Source organism: Chelonia mydas, chromosome 2, assembly GCF_015237465.2.
Source record: "Chelonia mydas isolate rCheMyd1 chromosome 2, rCheMyd1.pri.v2, whole genome shotgun sequence".
Taxonomy (NCBI): Eukaryota; Metazoa; Chordata; order Testudines; family Cheloniidae; genus Chelonia; species Chelonia mydas.
Window position 1 is genome coordinate 247,278,658 of NC_057850.1, and position 19,128 is coordinate 247,297,785.

At 41.4% G+C, this 19,128-nt stretch overlaps 1 protein-coding gene across 1 annotated transcript; it reads right to left on the bottom strand.

The window, feature by feature from the left end:
* Positions 1-242: 242 nt before the first annotated feature.
* On the bottom strand, positions 243-18,722 carry C2H9orf152 (chromosome 2 C9orf152 homolog). Its single transcript, XM_007059429.4, has 3 exons — positions 18,193-18,722; positions 7,032-7,157; positions 243-880 (listed from the first exon to the last, which is right to left on the bottom strand). The coding sequence occupies exons 1-3, from the start codon at positions 18,443-18,445 to the stop codon at positions 303-305; spliced, it is 957 nt and encodes a 318-aa protein (XP_007059491.4). The 5' UTR covers positions 18,446-18,722; the 3' UTR covers positions 243-302.
* Positions 18,723-19,128: the final 406 nt, after the last annotated feature.

The following is a 19,128-nucleotide window of genomic DNA, read 5'->3' on the forward strand; positions in this document are numbered from 1 at the left end:
AATGCAAAATGAGTTAACATTAGGTGTTCCTATATTTGAAGGTACAAAAATGGGTATGGATAATCCTGATGATGCTCTAGGTATAAAAATTCTTTATTGTCCAATACCCTTTATGACATTGCAACTCATTTAACAGACTTTTCACTCTGTGAACTTCTAAAACATGTTGATTGGCCCATGCAAATTCTTACGATATAAAGTAGTAATCCCTTAGTTAGTAAGTCAAAAGTTGAATTGAAAAATTAGTTTACTGAAATTTTATTTTAAATTTTATCTAAACTTTACACATTACTGAAATTTCTTTATGGTGAGACATATAATCCAAGTCTTTTTGCAGCTTCTGAGATCCTGGGTGTTTTTTTCCGAGGGAAAGGGTAATAGCTTTGTTTGCTGGATATGGGTGTACATTTTGTGGATGAAATCTGTTGGTGTGTCCAAATTGCTGAAGAGACTGACTTCAAAGGAGGCTTCTGGCAGATGCCTGAAATGGAGTTGCTATTCTCTTCAGTGGGACTGTTTAACATACTTGAATTTCCCAGTTCATTGAGTGATACTGTGGAACGTTCACTTGCAGTTAGTGGTTTTTCATATGGCAGCATGACATTTTCCTTCACAGTCAGTCTCTCATTGTCGAAACTAATCTGTTCATTCTTGCAATGGGCAAGATCACTTGGATCCGTCTGACAATCAGCTTGTAGTAGACGGTGGATTCCCAGGTGTGTACGCCATGGTGAACTGTCTTGTACATTGCCATTGGAAGTTAACTCCAGTGTGACCTTTCTGACAGGAATGTGTTCTTTAAATTCTTTTGGTTTTCTTATTTTCTTATTTATTAAAATGGCATTGACCATTGATTCCCCAGGAACAGGCTGATTCTCACCTGTGAAGAAAACGCATATTTCTACATTATTACATTGGCAAAAATTAAAGATCCAACTTCCATGCCATAAACTCAACCTTAGGAGCTCTAAGGGGTCAATGTGTCTGCACTTTTTCTCTGTGTCTAATTAGAGTGCAAGTTCCTTTAGTATGTGGGTGCAGAAGGGAAATGTTGTTGCAAAGTCCTGAGTACCCAAGTGGTGCTCCATCAGTCAATGAAATAATAATGGAGACTTATAAAGGAAATATTGACATTAGCATAAAACCCAATAATAAACTAGATGATCTTCAATTTTTAATCATCAGTGAGCAAGAATTCCTATGATGAACATGGAATCTCTTCAGCTGAAGATAGATCTGTAGTCACAAAGATACAAAAGTTCTATTTGTTTGATGATTTTGATGTAACTATTCATACAAATTAAAAATACCATAACAAACGGACTAGTGTGTATGTGCTTTGCTGCCCGCTTCCGGATTGAATTGGAACTAAACAACTGTGTCATAGGCTTTATATTACCAACAGTGCATTCATCTACATTAGGAAAAAATATATTTTGACCATATGTTACCTGACAGGTCATAACTATCACATGGTAAACTTCTAGTGTAGACAAGGCAGTTGTAGTTTTAACATGTGTTAGCTGGTCAAGATAAACAGTTTACCTCTGCCAAGGAAATTCCCACCTGTCCATTTAGGGCCAAATTCTGGCCACTTTGTGTCATCTGAGTGGCACAAAATGTCTGAAATGGAAAGAATCTGCCATCTTGTTTTTTTCTCTCATCTATGGATTTCCTTTTTTGCTGTTCCTGGACCCAAAGAAGGGGAGCTGAAAATAAATGCCTTCCACAGTCACCTAATACAGAAACATTGTTTGTTTTAAATCAGGTAGGTGGCAAGAAAGCAGCATTACATATATTGTGGCCTCAAGTTAATGAGACAGCTAGAGCCATTTTCTGCCCTGACTTTCCTCCTGCACACCATCAAATTTAATGAGATTGCACAGGGGACAAAGTCAGGGAAGAACTTGACAGTGTTTATTTAAAGCAAAATGACAGGGTGTAGCTTCTGAACCAGGGACTGGGAATGAGTTCTCCTAACGTGTCTGCCACTGACTGAGGCCATGGGCCAGTCATTGAACCTCAGTGCCTCCGTTTTCTCATTTATAAAATAGAGAATAATATTTATTAGCTAATCTCATGGAGAGGTGTTGTGAGGATCCATTAATAAATATTTGTAAAGCATCATGTAAGTACTACTGTTAGTAACATACAAGATATAAGGAACAGAATTACTGCAAAAGCAAAGGCATTATTAGCATACAGTAATCAAACTACTGAAAACCCATGGTCTGCTATACATTTAAAATGACCTAGGAGTTGAGCCCGTAAAAACATATGGCTCCTACTGACATCTCTACAAGTTCTCATTAAATGTATTTTCAGTTGGTGTAAATGTTGTTTAATGTAGGAGTTGTGCAGTGTGCTTGTCTTTTATTACTGTAATGATTAGCAGTAGGTGTGTCTGCTGAAGTAAGGAGTCTGAAGGTTATTCAAATGGAAATTTTGGGGACAGAAGAGTGTAGATTATATTTTGTCAAAAAAGCATCCAAACAGTCATTTAAAATAGATCACAGCACTAGATAGTGCAATGAGACCTTTCAGCCTTGGATTTGAAATCAAAGTAGTGTTGTTGAAAGAGAACAGGATTGTGTTTTTACAAATATTGTAATTGGTTTTCCTTTGGTGTAATGGTCTTTACAATGAAATACTTGAAGGTATGTCAGATCCACCTGTTTCACTGGTAGTACTCAAAACAACAAAACACTCTATTTTTTTCAAGATACTTCTTTTAAAAGTTCTTCTCTCTGAACATAAACAGAGAGAGGGTGTAAAGTTTTTGCTTTGAAGATACACATACCATATCACTTTCCCACATTCAGGATCTGCAGTAGTCCATAGAACTCGGTAGTGATCAGAACTGTGGAGGTTATGCAGTAAGTTATATTAGCAGTTTATTACATACTCTCCAAAGTTCCAAGGTAAGTTCTTTATTTAAATCTTCTTGCACTGAATAGAACTTTTTTTCTATTTAACAAGTGCATATAATGGTTTTATTGCAAGTGTATTTATTGTTTAGGCCTTTTCACTTGCACTTTCATAATAAAGGAACTATGATTGCAGGGTCTTTACATTTTTCAAGGTTTCTGAGTGACACAGGTTAATCACGTTTCACAGGAGCTTTAGAAACTCTCTGAAGAAGCTTTCTATAGGCATATGCTTACTGTATGTGACTGTCTCCTACTGTATACTTTGGGTGCCACTCTCAGTCTAATTCCCAGAGTAAGCAACACTTTCATTTCCCAGTCTATGATAAATAATGAATTTATTGGCCTATTCTTCCCCTGAGTGAAGATTTTCAAAGCCTGCCACCTCTTGTTCCTGAATATCAGAAGGAGACTGAAGTGTCACTGTGTGTGTCACGGGAAGGAACAGAAGGAAGTTACATTATCAGATGACTCCCCCACTTACTCACCAGTTGAAAACCTGGGAGAACCAGTAAATCTAGAAAGTGTTCTAAAAGTCACCAGATCATGGCTTGGGCCAACAGAGGTGGGAAGTGACCATCTAGAGCCAAGACTCATCACAGAATGTCTTTCTGCCAGTCCCATCCCGACTAAACCAGGAGGAAGTTTTGGATGATCACAATTACTTTGTTACCATGGGAGGAGAGGCAGTCTCAAATATAATCATTGAAATAAAAGGCTGGAAGAGACCTTGAGAGGTCATCTAGTCCATACCCCATGCTGAGGCAGGACCAAGTAAACCAAGATCATCCCTGACATGTGTTTGTCCAACTTGTTCTTAAAAACCTCAAATGATGGGGATTGCACAACCTCCCTTGGTAACCTATTCCAGTACTTAATTGCCCTTATAGCTAGAAAGTTTTTCCTAATATCTAACTTAAATCTACCTTCTTGCAGATTAGGCCCATTTCTTCTTGACCTCTTTTCAGTGGACATGGAGAACAACTGATCACTGTCCTCTTTATAACAGCCCTTAACATATTTGAAGACTGTTATCAAGTCCCCAATCAGTCTTCTTTTCTTAAGACTAGATATGCCCAGTTTTTTTAACCTTTCCTCACAGGTCAGGTTTTCTAAACCTTTTATTATTTTTGTTGCTCTTCTCTGGACTCTCTCCCATTTGTCCACATCTTTCCTAAAATGTGTTGCCCAAAACTGGACATAGTAGTCCAGTTGAGACCTCTCCGGTGCTGAGTAGAGCGGGACAGTTGGGTCTGTTATAGGAGTGGGTGGGTGAGGTTCTGTGGCCTGTGATGTGCAGAGATTAGGATAGATGATCACAATGGTCCCTTCTGGCCTTAAAGTCTATGAGACAATTATCTCTCATGTCTTACATACAACACTCTTGTTAATACACTCCAGAAGGATATTAGCCTTTTTGCTACAGCAATACATCATTGGTTTATATTCTATTTGTGATCCACTATAGCCCCCAGATCCTTTGGAGCAATCCTACTGCCAAGCCAGTTATTCTCCATTTTGTGGTTCTGCATTTGATTTGTCCTTCCTTTTTAAGTGAAGTACTTCACACTTATCTGTATTGAATTTTATCTTGTTGATTTCAGATCAATTTTCCAATTATTCAAAGTCCTTATGAATTTTAATCCTGCCCTCCAAAGGGCTAGTAATTTCTCACAGCTTGGTGTCATCTGCAAATTTTATAAGCATACTCTGCTCCATTATCAAAGTCATCAATGAAAATATTGAATAGTACTTGATAGACAGACAGACCCCTCTGGGACCCCTCTAGATATGCCCTCCTGCTTTGACAGAATACCATTGATAACTATTCTCTGAGTGCGGTTTTTCAACCAGTTGTGTACCTACATGATAGTAATCTCAGCTAGACATTTCCCTAATTTTCTTATGAGTGTGTCGTGGAACAAATAGGCAGGATCCATACAATTTAGGGATTTATTGGGCAACACAATAAATGTTGTTTATTTTGGGATTTTCAAAGTGTCATAAGGGAGTTAAGTGCCCAACTTCCACTGAACTACAGTGGGATTTGGGAGCCTAACTCTTGTATGCTCCTTTGAAAATCCCACACTTAAACTTCACCTGGAAATCATCTGATTGCCATGGAGATTGCCTGTAGGTATACTTTGCTGTCAGTGCAAAACATTGCTTGCTAAGTAGGTTGCCTCCTTTTGCTCTAGCAGCAGTGTTTTGGTGGCTGGAATATGTAACCTTATGGAGAGTAGCAGAACCCATCCTCAAGGTAGCAAAGGTGTGGATAATTGTGGCAAGGTCCACATTTGAAAAAGAATGCAGCAATCTTTCCATGCACGGATGGAAATTACTGCTACCTGAATAACCTGAATACTCATAAGCAGTTGGGTATTCAATAAGCTCCCCAGTTTGTTAACCTTAAAAGCATGGAACCAGAACCTCAGCCCTGCCAAAATCTATGCAGCAAAGGAACTTTAAAGGTGCCTCAAGCAGTAACACTAACCCTCCTAATAGCCCTATATATATGTCAAACAAGAAAGCTTAGTAAGGGTGTGTGCCTCTGTATAGTGTCTAGTACCTGATTGGTGCATCTAGGAACTACTGTAACATAAATATTAAATAAAAGCTTAGTACCCTGCTGGACAGTGCTCTTAGACAGAAGAACAGTTACCCAATGTTACCGCCTGGGATCTCTCGGAGAAAAAGGAACAGAGCCACCTGTGTAGCCATCCTCTGTAATATAAATTTGCTGCCCTCCCAAAAGTTATTCCATCAACAGTTTCCTGTGTCTGAATGATTGTGTTTTGGTGTGCTGGCCAAATTTTAACTCATATAATTACAGTCAATTTATTTGCAGTCTTTCTGGAATTTCATTTGGATACAGTGCATTTCACTTCCTCTCCTAAACTGTTTTGTATTGTTGGATAAACTGGTTCTTCTGTATGTATATACTTTTCCTCTTCATGGGGTTAATTAATATGTATGTTTCAATGCCCTTGGATGAAAGGAGATATAGAACTGCATCTATTACATATTATTATTTAATTTGTAATTTTTTCAGCACTTCTACATCCAGCCAGAATCCAGAACTGCAGAAAAATGCACAGGAAAATGTAAAGTAAGAAATAGGCTAAATTATTTTGACACACACCAAATTTGGTTTGGACACAGGTTTGGGGCTTCTGAGTTTATCAGATTTATTTTACTCACCTCTGAAATAAACACCAAACTCTGTTAAATCACATTAATTCTATTCATGTTGCAACTATTTAACTAAAGAAACTTAAATTACTTTGTTTAGTTTCATGGCTCTTCAGATCAGCTTAGAAAGAAAAGAGAAGCAAAGCAATATAATATTTGTAAACAGTATTCTAATATAAACTTTAAAAATGTTGCTAATACTGGTTATACCAAAACCTGTCTGATGTGGCAGCTAAGTGTCACATGTCTTTTGTTTTCCTGTGGGCTCATATTCAAAATAATATACAGTGAAACCACTTCCATCAGGCACATCTCTGTCTGAAGCTAGCACATTAAAGTTATGCCGGTGATTCCAAGTATAATTTAGCTCATTTTAAACTAAAGCCTAACTTCTGCTAGGCATTTGATTTTTGCTGCTGCCTTGGTTAGTCTTTTAGGACAGGCTTCATGGAACAGGTTAAAACAGGAAGAACAAAAGGTGCAAGACGGTATTGTTAGGTTAACCATAAGGAAGCATTAAGGAAAGCAGAAATCTGACAAGAGCTATATGCTGCAAATATTATCGTCAATTAACACTAAGTAATTAGTACCTGTGAAAATTAACATTTGTGATATCAAGAATTGCATGCAACTTACATAACACTCTATCTTAAAATACATAAAATCACCTCAAACAAACATTAAAAAGTGTTTCACTGCTTCCTCTTATAATATATTTGTTAACCATCAGACTACTTTTCAGTGGAATTAACAAAGAAACAAAGACATCCCCAACATGAAAGCAGTCCACTTTGTGCTTTCCTTGCAAGCTGTGCATAAGCATTCAAAAGTATCTTAAGTTAATGAAGACTTAAAGGAGTTCCCTTTACCCCTCTACATTTGTCAGGTTTGGCCTATGAATCTGAAGCATACCTGTTTTAAACACAATAATGTGTGTTTGCAGCTTTTGCTTCTGTTTTATACAGTCATACTGCTCCTCAAGTAAGCTTACGTCCATCTTGGTTGGCTGCCTGTCACAGTCTGAATCCTGTTGCTCTGCTGTATGAGTCAGTGAGAAAATACCACAGATATATTTGTAAGTTTGCACCATCTGTTTCCACAAGGAAGACAATAAGCAGAAGCAAGAGACGTCCTTCATTATGTTTGCAAAGAAGAAAATCAAGTTCGCAACATTTAAAATGTTCCTAAGTGAAGTAATAACTTTTTGGTACATATAGCAGCCCCTTTCACTGCTTGGTGCATTCAGAGTTGTAGATTTCGATCAACTTGTTTTAAGATACATTCAGTGTGTACTGAACTTCAGAAAACATTTAATGACAAGAACTGTTCAATTGAAGGTAATGTTTACTTAAGGTTGAGCAATTGAATCTTTGCCAAAAAACACAGTGAAGTACAAAACACCATTGAACAAAACAGTCAGGTGAACAAAGGATTGGATGATATTGGTTTATGTAGTAATCTTAAATTTTAAAGGAACGCCATCATGCTGATCGGTCATGAAAATAATTCCATCCAGACTTTACATTCAGGATTATTCTATGCATTTTCCACTCAGCCCTCCCAATCTAATTGTTGCATCTTTGCCAAATATCTTTAAAAAGTAGGAAAGATTCACAATGAAGAAACTTGTGCACATCAATCTCCTTTCAGTGTGTGTGCACCTGGGACTGTGAACCATAGGGGCTGCATGCTCCAGTAGATAAGGTATAGACTTGGGAGTCAAGAGTTGGAAATTCTGGAATCTGGTCTTGGCTCTACCTCATTTAATTTTCCTGCCTTTCAGTTATTCTGTGTGTAAAATGGGGAGAAATTTTACCTGCTCTCCTTTGTAAAACATTCTGAGACCTATGAAACAGCCTTTCCAGGGGAGCAGTGGGGGCAAAACACCTAACTGGCTTCAAGACTGAGCTTGATAAGTTTATGGAGGGGATGGTACGATGAGACTGCCTACAAGGGCATGTAGCTGATGTGCAGCTGCTAGCAGCAAATATCCGGTGATGGGACCCTAGATGGGGAGGGCTCTGAGTTACTACAGAGAATTTTTTCCCAGGTATCTGGCTGGTGGGTCTTGCCCACATTCTCAGGATCTAACTGATTGCCATATTTCGGGTTAGGAAGGAATTTTCCCTTGGGTCAGATTGGGAGAGACTGGGGTTTTTTCACCTTCCTCTGCAGCATGGGGCCTGGCTCACTTGCAGGTTTAAACTAGTGTAAATGGTGGATTCTCTGTAACTTGAAGTCTTTAAATCATGATTTGAGGACTTCAGTAACTCAGCCAGAGGTTAGGAGTCTATTACAGGAGTGGGTGGGTGAGCTTCTGTGGCCTGCAATGTGCAGGAGGTCAGACTAGATGATCATGATGGTCCCTTCTGACCTTAAAGTTTATGAGTCTATTGATGAAATGTGTTAGAAGTGTGAAGTATTAGTAAGGCTTTTGCACAGTTCCCACATGACATTCTTATAAGCAAACTAGGAAAATGTGGTCTAGATGAAATTACTATAAAGTGGGTGCACAATTGGTTGAAAGACTATACTGAAAGAGTAGTTATTAAAGGTTCACTGTCAAACAGGGAGGACATATCTTGTGGGGTCCCACATGGGTCCTTCCAAGGGCTGATACTATACCTACGGTCCTTTCTAGGGCTAGTACTATTTTCATTAATGACTTGGATTATGGAATGGAGAGTATCCTTCTAAAATCTGTGGATGATACCAAGTTGGGAGGGTTTGCAATCACTTTATAGGACAGGATTAAAATTCAAAATGACTGTGAAACATTAGAGATTTGGTCTGAATTCAACAAATGAAGTTCAGTAAAGATAAGTGCAAAGTACTTCACTCAGGAAGCACAAATACAAAATGGGGAATAATTGGCTAAGTGGTAGTACTGCTGAAAAGGGTGTGGGATTTATAGTGGATCGCAAATTGAACATGAGCCAGCAATGTGATGCAGTTGCAGAAATCCTAATATTTTAGTGTGTCTTAACAGGAATGTTGTATGTAAGACACGGGAGGTAACTGTCCCACTCTCCTCAGTGCTGGTGAGGCCTCTGCTGGAGTAATGTGTTGAGTTCTGGGCAACACACTTTAGGAAAGATGTGGACAAATTGCAGAGAGTCAAGAGAAGAGCAACAAAAATAATAAAAGGTTTAGAAAACCTGACCTATGAGGAAAGGTTAAAAAAACTGGGCGTATCTAGTCTTAAGAAAAGAAGACTGATTGGGGACATGATAACAGTCTTCAAATATGTTAAGGGCTGTTATAAAGAGGACAGTGAACAATTGTTCTCCATGTCCACTGAAGAGAGGTCAAAAAGCAATGGGCTTATCTGCAGGAATGTAGATTTAGGTTAGATATTAAGAAAAACTTTCTGTTAGGGTACTTAAGTTTTGGGAAAGGATTCCAAGGGAAGCTGTGGAATACCCATCTGTCAAGGTTCCTTCCCCACTCTGAACTCTAGGGTACAGATGAGGGGACCTGAATGAAAGACCCCCTAAGCTTATTCTTACCAGCTTAGGTTAAAAACTTCCTCAAGGTACAGACTTTGCCTTGTCCTTGAACCCTATGCTGTCACCACCAAGCATATTAAACAAAGAACAGGGAAAGAGCCACTTGGAGACGTCTTCCCCCCCCCCCCCAAATATCCCCCCCCAAGCCCTACACCCCCTTTCCTGGGGAAGGGTTGATAAAAATCCTCACCAATTTGCATAGTTGAACACAGACCCAAACCCTTGGATCTTAAGAATAATGAAAAAGCAATCAGGGTCTTAAAAGAAGAATTTTAATTAAAGAAAAAGTAAAAGAATCACCTCTATAAATCAGGATGGTAAATACCTTACAGGGTAATCAGATTGAAAACATAGAGAATCCCTCTAGGCAAAACCTTAAGTTACAAAAAGACACAAAAACAGGAATATACATTCCATTCAGCACAGCTTATTTACCAGCCATTTAAACAAAAGAAAATCTAACACATTTCTAGCTAGATTGCTTACTAACTTTTTATAGGAGTTCTGAAGAGCATTCCTGATCTGCTCCCAGCAAAAGCATCACACAGACAGACAGACCCTTTGTTCCCCCTGCTCCAGCTTTGAAAGTAACTTGTCTCCTCATTGGTCATTCTGGTCAGGTGCCAGCGAGGTTATCCTAGCTTCTTAACCCTTTACAGGTGAAAGGGTTTTGCCTCTGGCCAGGAGGGATATTATAGTTCTGTATACAGAAAGGTGGTTACCCTTCCCTTTATATTTATGACACCATCATTGGAGGTTTTTAAGAATGGGTTGGAGAAACACCTGTCAGGGATGGTTAAGTTTACTTGGTCCTACCTGAGCACAGGGGTCTGGACTCGATCACTTCTCGAGGTCCCTTCCAGCACTACATTTCTATGATTTTATGTTTTCTGTTATTGTGAGTCTTATAAAAAGTTATTTCCTTTCGTATCCCAGCCCTCCCAAAGACCTTCATGAGCTTGTTTACTACCGTAGGTGCACAGTGGGACGGCTTCAGAATACCATGTGGCTTACTCTACTATCACCAGTATATAACAGAATCCCAATGCATTCTTCTCAAAGGTCCCAATAAATACACCCCTACCCATTTGAAGGGTACACCCACCACCGGGAGTGGAATCAGAGGGGCCTTAGACATCCCTTTGGGTCCTGCCAACTGGCATTCAGGACACGAGGCATAGAAATTGTGCACTTCTCGGTGGATGTCCAGCCAGAAGAACCTACATGCCACCCTCTCCAGCAGCTTTTCTCTCCCCAAGTGCCTGGCACACAGCACCGAGTGGGCTAGGTGTAGTAGCCTCTGGCAGAACTTTTTTGGTACCTGCAGTTGGTGCCATTTTTCCTGGGTTTGGGTGTCTCTCATCACTCAGTATAGCCATTCATTGCAGAGCTTGAAGTGCGGCCACTGCTTTGCCTGTTGGGTTTTATCCTCTTCGCCCTCCAGGACAGCTACCTGCTCCCAAGTGCAGCTCAGAGTCTTTTCCTCCCTTTGTTCCTGCATGAAGTCTTCCTCTAACGGTAGCCAATCATGGGTTGCTTCCTTGGATGTCCTCGGACTAGTGGGCTGTTGGGCCAGTGTTCCTGGCTGGCCTGAGCGACCCCTGCCAGGACCTTTCACCTTGTCCTGTCCCATAAGCCACCTCGTTCTTGGGTTTGGGTCGACCTCTGCCGGGGTTCTTTGCTCCACTGCTGTAGGAGTTCTCCAAACTATCTCCAATCTCATCCCAATATTACTGGGTAGGGCAGGGTGGTCACCAAGCTGACTCAGCAAATCTGTGTGGCCCTCTACTTTAAGTTGCACTTTTGCCATATGCATATCCTTGTGTTAGTTAGATAGGGGCCCCTGGCTTGTCAGGGAACTCCACCAGGCTTTTCTGGATGATGGTCTGGCTACATCCAGAGTCCACCAGGCCCGTCACTGTGATGCCATTGACATGTACTGGCAGCAGCATATTAGTTGTGCCCCATTTCTGGGCTTGGGTATCTGCTGTCCATGCTTGCCCATAAGTGCAGTTCATAAAGGGGTGCTCCTGCCTGAAATGCCCCTCCTGTCCACACTCAAAGAAATTGCCCTTTGGGGTCAGTATTATTTGGTCCACCTCTGGGGCAGTGGGTCCTCCTTGTGGGGTGTATCCCCCTCTTCAAGGGCCCCGATCCCACCCCCATTCCACCTTTGTGGTGAGGATGCTCCCTGCATCCGGGGGCACCCCAAAGGGTAACAGCCAGTTTAGCTGTCCTTGGTCTTCCCTCCTTGCCCGGCCCCCATTAGGGGTCAGAGTCTTGTTTCCAGGGGTCCCTGCCCTTGGCATTAGTGAGGCTGGACCCTCTGTGGACACATAATTTTCAATTAGGATCATGGTCTCTGCCAGTGTTGACGGCCAATGGTGCTTTACCCACTCCTTCACCTTGGTTGGGAGAATCTGGGTGAATTGTTCTAGCATGATCATTTCCACCATCTGTGTCACGTCTGTTTTTTTTGGATCTAACCAGCGCCAACACTGGTTCTTCAATTGTTGGCCCACCACCTGGGGCAGGGTTCCAGGCAGTTACTGTCTTTGCAAAACCTCTGGCGGAACGTCTTGGGGTTGATATCTAGGTAGTCGAGTATGGCTTTTTTACCTGGGTGTAGTCTAGTGCTTCAGGGATGGGAACGTCTTGTCAGCGTCTTGTTGACCTCTGTGACAACAAGGCCTGGGGCAGCTTGGTGCTTCAGCGGCTTCTCGGCGGAGCCTACAACACAAAACTGCTCCCCTGCTCCATCCAACCAGACTAAGCTGAGCTGCTTCTGTTTGATCTCAGTCTGCACTGTGAGCATGCCCAGCACAGGTGTCTGGGTGGGCCTTTCTGGGCACAAAGTTGCTTCTTAACCCTTTCTTAATCAGTGTGGGGTTTGTACACTGCATCACACACGTGACGTTGACAGTTTGTGTTCCAACTGTTATAAAGCTTTAATTTTTTGAATCTCTATGTCTACTGTGATTAAATAATTATTGTCTGACCCCCTATAGTCAGTTTCCCCCATAATTTCCCACAGTTGTGAAAATTTAAATTGATAAATATAAAAAATGTTTAAAACTCATAATTTTGCTCAACTGGGAAAATTAAAATAAATAAAAATTAAAAATAAATATCAATATTATCTGTCAAAATTATATTTAAAAAAAATCGAATTCTGCCAAGCCTCATCATTCTCTAGGGATCCTCAGCACACTTGTGACATGCAGGCCTGCTCCCTGCCTAATCTGCCATACTGTCTATCTTACATTACCAAGAGGATGATAAGACAAAACAGCTGCTGATCAGGAGATGTGGATCCTTCCTGTAGGTAAGCTCCCTGCTACTGACACTGGAAGAGAGCATATGACTCATAAGAGTTGCCACATGGATCACACTTTTGGTACACTAATTTGATAATCTGTCTCCAAGAATGACTGGTACTTGATGCTTTGGAGGAAAGTGAGCTCCTCCTCCCATAATGCACTTGGCCAATTTTGTAATGCTGCTCTGAGTTGTGCGGGAAACCGGTGTCATTCTCCACACCCTCAGGCTATCCGTTTATACAATGAAGCATGAGATTTGATTGACCTAATAGTTTTAGCTGGCATTAGATACAAACATTATTAATGGTCATAAAGTTACCCAGCCCTTTCTAAAATCCAAACACCAGTATTTGACTCATTGACCACCTGTGAACGTGTATTGCAAAACTTGACTATATGCTGCATAAACAATAGCCTTGACAGCATCCCTTGAAAGTTAAATTTAGGTTCTACTCTAACAGATGTGCATCTATCTGTTAAATAAAAAGGCATTTAAAGTATATTAAAGTCTATATGAGGCAATAATGTCTGGTAGCAGTAACTTTACAGTCTAAATAGAAAAACACAAATAAGGAAGAGAAATAGAGGCACAGTGACTTAGTGCTCAAAGTCACACAGTAGGTCAGTAGCCGAATTGGGAACAGAAACCAACTTTCCTGACTTTCAGTCTTGTGTGCTATCCACTGGAACATGCTGCTCTAAAGTAAACTAATGACTAGGAGGTCTGATTAAAATTCCAGAGGTAGGAATATAGATTATTTTTGGAAACACTAATATGCAACTAGAGTGTGATCCATGAAACAAGCTACAGGTCTAACCTAGAGAAGTTAATACAGCAAATGGATTTAATTGTGCTTCTGATGTTCAGTAAACTGATACAATTAATCCTTTGAAATGGAACACCTGCAGCTTCTGTTCCCACCAAAGTTCAATATGAGCGAGTAACAATAGAAGGATCTGCTTTGTACTCATGCCTCACTTATGTATTAATGGTAAAAAGAAAAATCTGTTTTCTCACCCACATACAGACACTACTGGAATTGCTTATCTTTGGTCAGAAAGGCAGGATACATGCTCCTTTCTGGCATTGTCACCATTTGTGCTTTGTAAATCAGCTAGCAGGTGACACTTCTGAGAGAAGAGCAGCTAATACCCTCCTTGTAGGTCTAATTCTGATAATTTCTTTAGATCCACTTTGAATTCCCATCATTGTGTTCTCCCTGAAGAATGCAGGAGGTGGCACTATGGGACTGGTGTGGCTGGTTTGGAGTTTTTTTGTCTTAATGTTAGAAACTTACAGGCCCAGGATTTGGCCCATATATTGCAAGGACCATCTTTTTGTTCTGTGTTTGTACAGCACCTAGCACAGGGGCAAAGCTTTTGGCCCAAGGGCCACATCTGGGTATGGAAATTTTATGGCGGGCCATGAATGCTCATGAAATTGGGGGTTGGGATGCAGGGGGGGTGAGGGCTCCGGCTGGGAGTGCGGGCTCTGGGATAGGGTTGGGGGTGCAAGAGGGTGCTCCGGTCTGGGACTGAGGGGTTCGGAGGGCAGGAAGAGGATCAGGGCTGGGGCAGGGGGTTGGAGCATGGGAGGGGGGTCAGGGGTGCAAGCTCTGGGTCAAGCAGCTCCCACAAGCAGTGGCTCCTACACGGCGGCATGGTGTAGGCACCGTGGTTCCCAGCCAATGGGAGATGCAGGAGTGGTGCTTGGGGCGGGGGCAGCATGCGGAGCTCCCTGGCTGCCCCATGCGTAGGAGCTGAAGGGGGGACATGCCTTTGCTTCTGGGAGCTGCGCAGTGTGGGGCAAGTTCCCGACTCCACTCCCTGGCAGGAGCTTGAGGGCCGGATTAAAATGCCTGGAGGGCTGGATGCGGCCCCTGGGCCGTAGTTTGCCCACCCCTGACCTAGCATAATGGAATCCTGGTCCAAGGTCCTGTGGTAATACAAATAATAAATAGTAATAAATAATATTAATAACAAGCACAAAAACCATTTCTTTGCACTGGTACACATATTTTTGCACATATGTAGGCTTTGAGACATTATTACTTAGTAGAGTATCTGTGCAAGCTTGTCTCAATTAACAAACTGTCAAAATGTCTGATCTGAGTGACTATTTGATTATGGATTGAAATCTGAAGTGCAATATTCTCTTTAAAGTCTGTTTTACATCACACGGCAGAAGCAATTTTTCATTTTCTAGAGGTAAAAAATTGTGGGGTGCTTCAAAATGCAAAGGCACTGGCTTTTGCTAGAGGTAGACATTTACTTTCCTTGACCTTGTTTGCAGAGCCTCTCATCAGGAGAATCTACGTAATTTTATCTAGTAAAAATAATTTGCTATCTAAAAGTCCATTCTTGATTAATTGAATTTTTCTGGGAATCTCTAGGCAAAATTATAGTTGATTTAATAGAAGAAAAAAACAATGTTCCTAATGGTTAATTACATCTGTGTGTGTCACCTGTATCATTATGTTTGTCTGCAGATCTGGCACAAAATGATGTTTAGACTCAATGATACGCATGATTGTACAGTGGCGTACATGGTTATTTGCATTGTTTATATGGGTAGTGTTGGACGTATACTCCACATAGTTCGATTGGGGTACAGAGATAGGTTCCAAATATCTTGCAATTTTTTAATTAGCATTAGGAAGCAAAATCAAGGGTATTATCATAATCCTCTGCCTTCCTATAATTTTCCTTTTTATACAACCTTGAAAGGTTAAAAGCAGACTATTACATCAAAAGATAAACACATGCTAGAGGACTCAAATAAAGGTAAAACACACAAAGAGAAGAAAGAAACAGGATGTCTACTATAGTCTGATTAATTGTACACATTTTGGGTTCCAGAAAATATTGGCAGTCAATAGTAATTGCTTACTTCCTTTTTCATGAGATATTTGATAAGAGTATGCAGATTTCTGTGGCTTACAAATACATCTTTAACTCTGAGTCCTAGTTAAGGCATGATAGTTACTAGGGATTTAGCAATGGTTAGAACACAAGGCTGGCCTTCAGGACTCCTGATTCTACTTCAGCTGGCCCCACTTGGGGATCACAGCATCTGTGCTGCGAGTTTCCAGAATCTTCCAACGGGGCCACTCATACCTTCCCCCACCTCCTCTCATAAAGGATTTGAGGATATGTAAGGGGAGGTGACCTCAACCATCCTTCAGTTCCTTCTAAGTGTGAAGGTGTGATGGGGTCCCCGGGGTACAACCTGGAACTGTAGGACCACTGTGCTCCCTTAACTCTTCAGCCTGCGTTGTCTTGCACAATATCGTGCCAGTGACAAACAGCAAAACCCCACCAGGCGTTGTGATCACTCAGCCATTCGCATGTGGAGCCCCACACCCAGCTAAATTGCATGAATGCTCCCTGAGCCTCTCATGTATCACAGGGAGAGAGAGGCACCAGCCAGTCATCCTAGCTCCCAGCCTTTCACCCCAGAAATATACCGTCTTACACTGCTCAAGACTCCCTTGGACAGTGGAAGCTCATTAATTAGTTTGCCACTTCTTCAAAGGAAAGTGAACACACAGCAGCCTTTGTAATCTGAGCTGAGATCCCACAAGCACTTCAACTAAAACTACACCATTTTAGGTGCAGTAACTCCTCCCTTAACATCGTCCCGGTTAATGTTGTTACCTTGCTGATCAATTAGAGAACATGCTTGTTTAAAGTTGTGCAATGCTCCCTTATAATGTTGTTTGTCAGCCCCTTGCTTTGTCCAGTGCTTGCAGGAAGAACAGCCCGTTGGAGCTAGCTGGTGGGGGATTGGAACTAGGGTAGACTGGCAACCCCCATTCAACTCCCCGCTCCCCCAAATTCCTTGTGTGGCAGCTGCCAAGCAGGCTATCAATTGCAGGGCAGTTCAGCTGTTCCTCCCTCCACTGCCGTGTGCTGTTCCTGTCCTCTGCCTTGGAGCTGCTGCTGGGAGTCTCCTGCTTACTATGCAGAGGGAAGAGGGGTGCTGATGTCAGGGTGTCCCCCTCCCCCCGCTTCTGTACCTTATCTCCACAGAGCAGTAGGGGGGACAGGACAGGGCTCAGGACAGAGGGAGCTTGCTGGCAGCAGCTGCTGTCTCAATTTGCTGATCTACTTAAAAAGGCAATGCACTTAGAGTGAGGTCAGCGTACTTAAAGGGGCAATGCGCATCTCACACACACACACCGTGTGTCTGTGTCTGTCTCTCACTCTCTGCCATGCTGTGTCTCCTCCCTCCATTCGTGCTGTTTTGTAGAGTGTGAGGCTACATTAACAACACTGTGTTAACCCTTCAGGGCTCAGCCAAGTGCTAATTCATCATTTAGCAGTAGGCATTCCCTGGGAAATATCCCACGCTTTTACTCCATCACCTCAACCAGGCTTCACAATCATCATTGCTGTGTACAGTATTAAATTGTTTGTTTAAAACTTATACTGAAATGTACATATACATAATTTTTAAAAAGGCTTTTGTCTGAACCTAACCCCTCCCCGGCCCCTATTTACATTAATTCTTATGGGGAAATTGGATTAGCTTAACATCGTTTCACTTAAAGTAGCATTTTTCAGGAACATAACTACAATGTTAAGCAAGGAGTTACTGTAAATAAAACAGATTTATTAACTATAGAAAGATAGATTTTAAGTGATTATAAGTGGTAGGCAGAAAAGGTCAGAGGTAGTTGTTAAAGAAAATAAAAGGTAAGCACAGAGTCTAAATCGTAAACCTTATTAGACTAGGCAATATTTGGATTTAGCAGTTTTTTTCACCCCACTGGATGTTGCAGGTATGTTATTGCTCTTAATACACTGGCTTTCCCTTTAAGCCTGGGACCAGTTTCCTCAGTTCAAGTCTTTGTCTTCCCACGGTTATTGTTGCTTCCAGCGTAGATGACGGGAGGAGAAAGGTAAAAGAATGATGCCACTGTCCCCTATTTTATATCCTCAGTCCATGTGCCTGGAAAACACTAACCCAGACATGTCCTGATGGGCTTTGCTGTGTCACATAGCTGAGCAATCCCCCACTGTGTTTTGCTTGTCCATCCCTCTTACAGCATTGTAAATCCCTTGTTTACAACTCCCCTGCTGATTAATGGTTGCTTAATACCTTCCTGGGTCCTGGGAGTGGATTACCTCCTTTGTTGTCACTGGTGAACTAGCAGTAGAGACTATCAAACTTACAACATATTTTAGTGACAAAATCTGATGACTTCATACCAGGGGTGAAAGTAACTTAAATGGACTTACCAGTACTCAGGGTGGCCGGGCTCCTGGGCAAGGTGTGGGGGATGGCTCTGGGCCCCTGGAAGGAGCGGGCCCTCAGGCGGAAGGGGTGGGACTGGGGCCAGATGCACTTATCTGCCGCAGTTTCCCCATCTGCAAAATAGTGAGGATAACACATACTGCTCAGAGATGTTGAGTTTAATGTATTGTTTGTAAAATGCTTTGAGATCGTTGCATGAAATGTGGTATGGAAGTGCAAAGCTTTGCTATTATTCATATCAGATGGTTGTAGGAATGAGTTTGTCTTTGATAGCTTTTAATCAATACAAATACATTTATCTACAAGTGGAGTTTGATAAAAATAAAGTGTAGAGTGAGAGATCTGGTTAATCTGTTGTTAACAATAGTTAATCTTAGTTCTATTTTTATCTAGATCACAGCTTTATGTTGCTGAGCTATTGTCCTCTGAGCATAAGGACGCAAATTAGGTCAGTTTTTACTACAAGGACAAATGTGTCAGATGTAGAAAGCAGCCTTAAAAAAACTTGCTGTCTGAAACCAGTTAGGGCACTCTTCTCCCAAGATCTTGCTAAGTGCCAAGGTGGTGATAATGGGTAAAGTCAATGTGGGCAGAGAAAGTGCCTGTGGAGGTGTTCCAAAAAAACTCTTAAAGGGTTGGAAAAATTCACCAGTCTCAAATACCCATCCTTCCTTTCCCTTTTGCACAGAAACCTCATAAGGAATTTGCACAGGAGTTCATATAAAAGTGTTGGGATTTATAAAATTGAAGGTTAAAAAAAGAAGTTCATGGAGTCCTGGTCTATGACTAGGCCTCTTAAGTGCCACAGTAATACACATAATAATAAAAATAAAATAACAAAAAACATCAATAGAAATTCTTGTATCATTTCTGATACCATTGACCCTTTTGCCTATGGATTAAACTAACATGATTAAAAT